Genomic DNA, 9,968 nt, shown 5'->3' on the forward strand with positions numbered 1-9,968 from the left:
CTCCCTATGAAGTTCATTAGTTATTAGGCAAATGTAGTACCAAAGTTGGGCCCTGCCAGACCAGCTTTAAACTAAAACGAATTATCAAGGGGGTCCCCATAACAATCCCGATCGTGTTAGGAGCGCTCATTTATGGAACATAACACCGGTAGCCGAAACTAAGGGGGCAAAGGTGGAACAAAACACCAGGCTAGAAAAGGCCAAGCCTTCCACCTCTTACCAACTATATAGGTGCATTAAATTAAATAGCATTTAAATATGGTGATATGACAAGGAACCCATGTTATCACATGGAAGCATCTGCACCTGCAACTAGCAACGCTAACAACAAGGTTAAGCAAGCAGTAACATAGCCAATCAGTGGTTTGCTAGGTCGAACAGGTTGAAGGTAATCATGGCATTGTTGAGAGGCTGATATTTAACATGTGGTAGGCATCGAGACATAAACGGTAGAAGCGATAAAACTAGCATAGCAATGATAGTAATGGTATCTGGGGAAATGGTCATCTTGCCTGAGACCCCGCTTGGAAGAAGAATGACTCCACGAAGTCGGCGAACCAACGTAGTCGAACGGGTCCTCACATTCCGACACGCTTGCGAAACTCTATCGGAACGGAGCAAACCGAAAACGACATCAACACAAATATTCACCACACGATGCACAACATGATGCACAACCTACTATGATGCATGATCAGGTCAACATGCAAGGGATGGCATGGCAAAACACCTCACACAAACACTACACATTAAATGAAGCTCGATATGCAACGGGTTGGATATCGACGAAACTCCACGTTTAATTATTTAATTCACTCCCGTTAATTTACACGACAATATTAAATTGTTGTTAACATGGCAAGGGTGTAGCGATGATCCTACATGGCATCCTAGACGGCTAACACATGGGACTTAGTACGGAGCTACGGCACAAGAGACATGCAACACAATATATTATGCCATGAATGCATTATGCATGCAAGTTCATTACATCACGGCAAGAAGGGCAAGAAGCATATGTCGCCACGGCGAGCGAAAAGGGAACTATGTCGGCAAGACTGAAACGATGCCACGGCAACGTACCTATCCCGATACTCGTCGAGATATCGTGCCAACGTATATGAAGCATGTGCGGGAACGTTAAATAAAGAATGGGGTGATCCCGTATCTCGGGTTCCCATGTGTTGAGGCACGACGAAAGAAGACAACGGGCAACGGGCAACATACGGTGCATACATACATATATTCATACATCACTTGTGTTCGATACACGACACGTCTCATCGGTATACCTTCGAAGTGTGCGATTCGAAGCGGATCGGTTCGGTGAAGGAGATCAACGATCGTCGTGGACGTCGTGGAAGTAGTGGTACTCGGGTCTCGTCGACGGTAGTCATTCGCTCGGCGTCGTGGTTCACGGTCTTCGGCGTCGGTAGTCGATCACGTCTCCGACGATGTTCGGGTTACGGCGAGGACGTCGTAGTACTCGCCGATCTTGTCGACGTTCCTCGGCAGCGGGGATGGTGCACGCGGCGACGCAAGCGGCAGCAACACGCAGCAACAAAATGCAAGCCTCACGCAAGGCAATCGGCATGCAGCAGCCAGGGCAATAGCTATAGCAACTACAGCACTAAGCAACAGCAAACACAGCTATGCATCTACAGCAAGCATGCCAAGCATGGCAACCTTGCCTAGCAAGCAAAACGGCAAGCGAGCACACAAGCTGCTACAAAAGCACTACGCAACAGCATCAGCTACAACAAGTAGTTGGCGACTATCTACCTAGCATGCATCGGCCTCGGCGAACACTAGCAAACGCTCGGCACGCTACGCAGCAGCATGCGCCAACAGCAACAAGCAGCTATGGCAAGCTAGCAGGCAGCAAGGCAGGAGCTACTAGCAGCAGCTAGCAGCCTAGCTCTAAGTAGAAACTAACCTAGCATCTACCGGCAGCACGAACAACAGCAACAGCAGGCGACAACAGGAACATCAGGTTACAGCAACAGCACGAGCACAACAACTACTGCAGCAGCGACAACGGCAGCAATGGCAAGCAGCAAGCTACTAGCAGGCCACGCAAGCAGGCACAACTACAACAGGCGTCAGCAGGCAGGCAGCAAGCAGCAAGAGCATCGGCGACAACATCAGCTATGGCACAGCTCGGCACACACCACAACAAGAGCAAGGCGCCAGCAAGCAGCAGGCAAGCCAGCACACCAACTAGCCACATCAGCATCTAGCAGCAACACATCAACAGCAGCAACACATGCAGGCTTGGCAACAGCAACAACAAAGTGCAGCAGCAGCAGCACAAGCTCGGCAGGGGAACGGCGGGGATGGAGGCAGGCTGCTCCGGAGGACGGCGGCGCGCAGAGGACGCGCATCAACAGGGCGAGGCCGGTGGCGAGGTCGGGCACGCAGGGCGGCGACCACGGCGTGCGACGACGGCAGCAGGGGCGCGGGGAGACGGCGCAGGCGAGGCGGTGCACCGGTGACGGGAGGCCAAGGGCGACGGCGGGGCGGCGCAGGAACTGCGGCAGGCTCGGGCAGGGGAGAGGGCCAAGGCGGCTCGGCGCTGGACAAGCCGGCGGTTGCGGCGAGCTCGCGGGGGACGAGGGGCCCTGGCGCGAGCGAGGTGGAACAGGGACAGGGGGTGCTCGCGAGGGACTCCGGCGGCGAGGGCCTGTCGAGCGGCGAGCGGCGAGCGGAGGCGAGGGATCGAGCGTGGGGAGGAACGGGGAAGAGATGGGATCGGGGCTGGGAGGAGAGGAACGCTGGGAGGACGACGCGCAGGGGCCTGAGGAGGGAGAAACGGGGAAGAGGCCTTCCTCTGTCGCTAGGGTTGGGGCACGCGGCTGGGCTTTGGGCCGGCTCGGGCACGACTGAGCTCCTCCTCTCTCCCTCTTACTTGTTTTTTTAAAAACAGAAAAAAACACAAAAGAAAAGAATTTAACAAAATAAAAAAAAATACTTTTGGGCTCCTTAAAAACATACCCCAATAAATAAAAAATAGATTGGGGCCTTTTGAAGAATAAAAATAAACCCTTTTGTAAATAAAAATGAGACTCTATTTGTAAACAAACAAAAGGAGAAATAAAAACTAAAACCAGAGGGTTGACCCATATAATAAGAATATTTCTTAAAAGAGGAGGAACATTTTATTTAGGCAAATCAGAAACTGGAATTGCCTCAAAAGAATCAGGAGAGGAGAGGGGAGTTCCTATTGCACTAAAGACTCTAAGAGCACTTGAAGCACACACACTCAAAACACACACACGCAATAGATGATGCAAGATGCAATGATGCAAACTAAAAGTTCATGCAACAAATAAAAAATAATCACACGACGGAAACGGAAATAAAGGGGAATCTTCTGGAACGTCGGCATCGGGCTGTCACAGGAGTTCACCGCGGAGGAGGTCAAGGAGGCGCTGGACAGTATCGGTGATCTGAAAGCCCCTGGTGTGGATGGTCTACGTGCAATTTTCTACAAGCACTACTGGTACCTAGTTGGTGATGATGTGACCCGCGAGGTGTTGCATGTGTTGCGAGGCGGCAGCTTACCTGAGGGATGGAACGATACCCTGGTGGCTCTTATCCCCAAGGTTCAAAATCCGAAAATGATGAAGGATCTACGCCCTATTAGCCTCTGCAACGTAGTCTATAAGCTGGTGTCTAAGGTGTTAGCTAATAGGCTCAAATGCATCTTGGGGGAAGTTATCTCACCAAATCAAAGTGCTTTCGTACGAGGGAGGCTCATCTCGGATAACACTATCTTAGCATATGAGATGACACATTTTCTGAAGAGGAAAAGATCGGGAAGCAGTGTCTATGCTGCGCTTAAGCTGGATATGAAGCCTATGATCATGTCGAGTGGGACTTCCTGGAGACGGTGATGACACGGCTAGGGTTTGCCCCAAGTTTCGTGGGACTAATCAGCAAGTGTATTCGAACGGTGCGATTCCAGTTCAAGGTCAATGGGGAGTAAACGGAACAGGTGATCCCGGGTAGAGGACTGCGCCAAGGTGACCCGATCTTGCCGTATCTTTTCCTCCTGTGTGCTGAAGGACTTTCGGCTCTGCTGCAACAAGCAGAGGACACTGGTCAGATTCATGGGATACAGGTGGTTCCAGCCGCGCCAACGGTCATCCATCTTCTTTTCGCGGACGATTCACTCCTGCTGTTCGAGGCCACCCCGGAGAGTATTGGGGTTATAAATAAAATACTGCAAGTGTATGAGCGTGGCTCTGGGCAAATGATTAACAGGGACAAATCTGCAGTGCTCTTCAGTCGAAATGTATCGCACCAACGGAAACATCAGATGTTAGCATTGCTTGGTCTGAACTTGGAAGGGGAGCATGGTAAGTACCTTGGTTTACCTAGCTATGTCGGGCAATCGCGACGTAAGTGTGTTGAATACCTTAGGGACCGTATTTGGGAGATCTAGAAGGGCTGGAAAATCAAGCTACTGACAAAGGCAGGGAAGGAGGTACTTATCAAAGCTGTAATTCAGGCGGTGCCCACATATGCTATGGGATGCTTTGATCTTACGAAAGCATTGTGTGATAGTATTCGTCAGATGGTATGCCAGTTTTGGTGGGCAAACCAGGATGAAGAAGACCGGCACCATTGGGTAAGCTGGGAGAGGATGATGCTACCAAAGGAGAAGGGGGGTTGGGCTTTCGGGACCTACACGCCTTCAACATGTCTCTGTTGGCACGCCAGATTTGGAGAATCATCCAGGTGCCTGAATCATGTGTGGCCGTGTTCTCCAAGCGAAGTACTTCCCTCACGGTGACGTGCTACAAGCTACTGCTCAACCTGGTATGAGCTATGTGTGGAGAAGCTTACTGCAAGGGGTGGAGGTGTTGAAAGCTGGCATGATATGGAGGGTTGGATCCGGCGATAATATCAACATCTGGTCGGACCCTTGGCTTCCCTCTAGCAACCCCCGTCAACCTCGCACCCTACAGGGACCACATCTGCTGATGAAGGTATCCGAACTTCTTGATCTGACAACTAACACATGGGACGAGCAGCTGGTGCGCCAAACTTTCTGTCCTGCCGATGTCAAGACTATACTTAGCATTCCCATATGTGAGCATTACGACGACTTTGTAGCATGGCATCCAGATCCAAAGGGCATGTTCTCGGTGCGGTCGGCATATAGGGTGCACATGGAGCTCCAACGAAGATCGAGCGGCCGACAAACGGGTGAACCTTCAGTAGACCAGGGGCAAGAGGCGAGTTTCTGGAAGCAGTTGTGGCAGACCCGGTGCCCAGCCCGTGTCCATCATTTTATGTGGCGCCTAGCACACAATAGCCATCCTTTACTTCGGAATGTTGAACGCCTGGGAGTGGAGCTTGATACGAAATACCTCATGTGTTGCCGCCTACCTGAGGATGGAGCACATCTCTTTTTAAACTGTAAACAGGTGAAACAAGTTTGGAGGGAGGTAGGAATGGAACGGATATGGCGAGAGCTGCTGATGTGCCACAGCCCAAAGGACATGCTGATGACCATCTTCAGATTGCAGGAAACACATAAATTGTGGGTGATTTGCTTTCTATGGAGTTGGTGGTCGGAGAGGAATAGTGTGAATCATAAAAAGGGGCGACGGTCAGCAGAAGTGTTGGGAGCACTGATCAACTCCACGACCAGGGAATGGGTGGAGTTCCTGGGGAAGAAACAACCCAAGCCGAAGCGTATGGAGCGATGGAAGCCTCCACCTGATGAAGTTATTAAGATCAACATGGATGCCGCTTATACGGCCAGCACTGGCGATGGAGGCTGGGGCGCTGTCGCCCGAGATCATGAGGGAGCCCTGGTTGGTTTGGCAGCAGGGCGACTAGCCCACCTGACAGACCCGCTCCAAGCAGAAACAGAAGCTTTGAGGCATGCGATCGCCTTTGCCGAGGATCAGGGGATGGGTCGGGTCATCTTCGAGACGGACTGCTCCAACCTCCAGCAGGCTATCTCATCAACTGCGCATGATCAGGGACCGTTGGGGATCCTCTTCCATGAGGCTAAGTTTTGTCTACAATTCGGCTTTATGGAGTGGCAGGTGGTGTACTGTCCTCGTATGTGTAACACCGCAGCGCGCATGTGCTAGCGGCACGTGGAATGGTGGGAGCCTATGATTGCCGAGTGTGGCAATCTAACTTCCCGAATGATGTAACTCGTGCTGTGGCCGCCGATTTGGCTGGTCCATCGTAATATTGGAATGCAAGGTGTTCCACTTAAAAAAGACACAATCTGATGTGTGATGATTGGACAGTTAAAAAAGTGGCTGGGATAGTTATTAAAACTCAGCTAGCTGAGTTTCAACAAAATTGTATGAAATAATGAATTATTGGCAATACGTGTTGTGGACTTGTGGTCAATGACAAGTGAGACATATTTGTTTGAAAAATAACACTCCCTTTGTCCCGAATGGATGTTTTAAGACTACCACAGTACTCTTTTTACGAATCTGAATATGGATTTTTACTGGAAACTTCTAAGGCCCTGTTTGGAACAATCCAGATTATATAATTTAGTTTTTATAATCTATTCTGTTTCTAAGGCCCTGTTTGGAACCACAGTAGATTATGATAATCTGATTTATAAAGATAGATTATATAATCTGGTTTATAAAAATAATCTATGTGAGCATGTTTGGAGACCAGATTATATAAACTGTAATTCAGGTTTTACATTGCATAATGACTTGTCTGTCCTCTGTTTTTTTAAAAGAGGAGGATGGCGGTGGTAGGAATGTAATTATCTCTAACTTTACAAGAGTAATGGGTCATTAGCAATCCATAATCTGATTTTAGCTGGTGTAGAGTAGATTATGAGTTTTTAATAATCTATCCATCTAGTTTTGTAATCTACACCATAATCTGTCATGTTTGGAGACAGAATAGATTATAAAACTGGATTATATAATCTGGATGGTTTCAAACAGGGCCTAAATATAATAGATTATGGTGTAGATTATAAAAACTAGATGGACAGATTATTAAAAGGGGATGATCTGCGCCGGCGCGCCGGCCCAGATTTTCGGCCGGCCGCGCGCGGGCCGCAGGATCCACCAATCCCGCGTCGTTCGCACCGTTGGATCCGCATGCAACATTTTCCTCCCTATGCAGCAAAATTTCGATGCCATGCAGCAATTTTTTCAACGGTTGCAACAAAAAACAAAATTTATAGCAAAAAAAATATCTACGTGATCGTAGCAAAAAAAGAAGCTAATGACACGTGGTAGCAAAAGTCAAACGCCGGTTGTAACAAAAATTTACGTGACGTGTATGCAACTTTTTAGTAAACGGTTGTAGCAAAACATGATGCCGGTTGTAGCAAAAATTAACACGGTTGTAGCAAAAAGTAAAAAACATCGATTGTAACAAAAAATCCGACGAACTAGAGTTGCAACCAAACGTATATGTAACTTTTTTACTGAGACAAAATATAGTAAAAAAAATGCCTGCAACAAAAATGACGCAGGTTGCAACATATTTAGACGAAAAATGTTGCATCCATTGACCGGAGAAGCGCGCGGATGGCAAAAATGTTGCAAGGGCCCGCGCGCGCCAGGAGCGACCGGCGCGTCGGTTCGGCCGGCGCGCGGGTGGGAAACGATTCCCTTATTAAAAACTCATAATCTACTCTACACCAGTTAAAATCAGATTATAGATTGTTAATGACCAATTATGATTGTAAAGTTGGAGATAATTACATCCTACCACCGCCATCCGCTTTTTTTTAAAAAAAATAGAAGGCAAACAAGCCTTTATGCAATGTAAAATCTGGATTACCGTTTATATAATCTGGCCTCCAAACATGTTCATCTAGATTATTTTTATAAACCAAATTATGTAATCTATTTTCACAATTTAGATTAATCTATCTTCATAATCTAAATTATCATAATCTATTATGATTTTAAACAGGGCTTAAATGAAGGCTGCTTATACAACTACTTTTCTGCTGCAGCTCTTTGCGGATGGTAATATTAAACACTAAACAGACTACAGACCCCCTCCTCCTCTTGCTCCGCCGAACCTGCCTCCCTAAAACCCCAGGAACCCGACGACGCGCTCCCTCTCGGGCCGGCGCTCTGATGGCGGTGGAGCGCGATGAGGACGTGGCTTCGGCCACGGCCAACAGGAAGAAGCGGGCGGCGTCCAGGCCTGTCCCGAACGCAGGGGAGGCGACGGCTTGCCCGGGCTCCTCGCCGCGATTCCGCGGCGTGCACCTGAGGTGCCCCGGGAAGTACACGGTGCAGCAGCAATTCGCCGGGGAGGCTGCCAGACCGTACGACGCGGCGGCCATCAGACTCCACGGCGCGGCCGCGATGACCAACTTCGAGCAGCATCCTGCGACTGCTGCGACGAGGCGTCGCCCGGGGCTCTTCGGCGTGCACGGGACCCCGAGCGGAGAGCACAAGGCGCAGATCTGGACCCGCACCGCCGCCGAGGAGGCCGACGAGGTGGCAGCCATCGGGCTGCACGGCGCGGCGGCGGCCTTCACCGACCCCGACCGTCACGGCGACGACGGGGGTGCGCCGCCCCCGCGCGTGTCCTGCGAGGGCGAGGCGCCGGGGGACGCCGCGAAAAATAAGAAGGGGAGGGCTGCGCCCAGGTCGGGGTTCCGCGGCGTGTACCGTCATCCCCGGAGCGGCAGGTACTCCGCGCAGATCCGGGACCCGGAGCGGCGAGCCAAGCTGTACTGGCTCGGCAGCTTCGCCACGGGCGAGGAGGCCGCGAGAGCCCATGACGCGGCGGCTGTCACGCTGTACGGCTCCAAGGCCGTGACCAACTACGAGCAACCGCGCACGGCTGCCATCGACGGCGAGGAGTCGCCCATGGACCACTTCCCGGAGCTGCGCTCGAACATTCGGGCCTGGAGGAAGGAGGTGGCGGCATCGGGCACTCGGTCGGGGCACGTCGGCGTGCACCGGTATCGCGGGAAGTACTCGGCGCAGATCTGGGACCCGGTGCGGCGAGCCGACCAGTGGCTCCGCACCTTCGGCGCCGCCGAGGACATCTTCGGAGCATACGACTCAGCGGCTGTCAGGATGCACGGTGCGGCAGCCGAAACCAACTTCAAGCAACCACGCTCGGCCGCCGCTGCGGATGACGGTGAGGTGTCGGCCATGAACCTCAACGAATTCGTGGAGCCGCCAGCGCTTGGCTTCTTCCCGGACAGCATCACCCCAGATGGACAGCTCGACGATCTCTTGACCGGCTTGCCCCCGGTGGAGTTGCAGCAGGTGGATGAGCTCCTCGAGGAGATGGGCTTCACCAACATGGTGGCTTAACATACAGGTGCTCCTACATATGCATGAAAATGTTCAGGCAACACTATGCATGCTTTTGGTATGGTTCATGAATCATGATCTCAGTTTGATAGTGGACGTCTGTGTCTGACCTGATTGTGCTCTGTTATTATCAAGTCTTGCAAAGGGAATTGACAGTAGACGCAAAGCTCCAACATCGTAATCAGGTCTTACTAATTTTCAATGTCAATTAATTTATTCTTACAATGTCTTAGGTTTATAATGTTGGATTCACCAGAAAAATAATGTTGAATTCAGCAGGAAAATTTAGTGAGATGTGTAACCGACACCATAGGCTGACAGCAACGGATCATAGGTAAGCACATCTTGCATAGATGCGCCTAATTTCGCCATGTCGGTGCAGTACACATTCTGAGATGGTCTAGATGAAGAGATAATAATTCAAAATACATCATCATTACTCAGGTGGGTTAGTGGTTGGCTCACAGATATCAGATATAGAGCTCGATGATAACAAACATCCTAATTTTATCTGGTTCAGAATTTTGGTTTCTAGATACATGGTCGTAATTCTCTAGAACTGTTAGAACAAAGTGAAACAAAATTAATAATTTCAGATAGAAACTACCTTCTGGCCTTTTTCAGTGCCCTGTATCGAATCAGAACCTTCAGTCCTTGACATCT

General features: G+C 50.2%; 1 protein-coding gene and 1 pseudogene across 1 annotated transcript; both read left to right on the forward strand.

Annotated features, from left to right (window-relative positions):
* Nucleotides 1-2,046: 2,046 nt before the first annotated feature.
* On the forward strand, nucleotides 2,047-6,113 carry LOC123405137 (annotated as a pseudogene).
* Nucleotides 6,114-8,105: 1,992 nt separating this feature from the next.
* LOC123405139 (AP2-like ethylene-responsive transcription factor BBM1) lies at nucleotides 8,106-9,589 on the forward strand. Its single transcript, XM_045098951.1, has one exon. It carries the CDS (start codon nucleotides 8,106-8,108, stop codon nucleotides 9,303-9,305), a length of 1,200 nt encoding a protein of 399 aa, XP_044954886.1. The 3' UTR covers nucleotides 9,306-9,589.
* The last annotated feature ends 379 nt before the right edge of the window (nucleotides 9,590-9,968 follow it).

The sequence above is a fragment of the Hordeum vulgare genome, chromosome 6H (genome assembly GCF_904849725.1).
Source record: "Hordeum vulgare subsp. vulgare chromosome 6H, MorexV3_pseudomolecules_assembly, whole genome shotgun sequence".
In the NCBI taxonomy this organism is placed as follows: Eukaryota; Viridiplantae; Streptophyta; class Magnoliopsida; order Poales; family Poaceae; genus Hordeum; species Hordeum vulgare.

Excerpts from the sequence above, each read along its gene's own strand:
- LOC123405139 (XM_045098951.1), top strand. The coding sequence starts at position 8,106 with ATGGCGGTGGAGCGCGATGAGGACGTGGCTTCGGCCACGGCCAACAGG.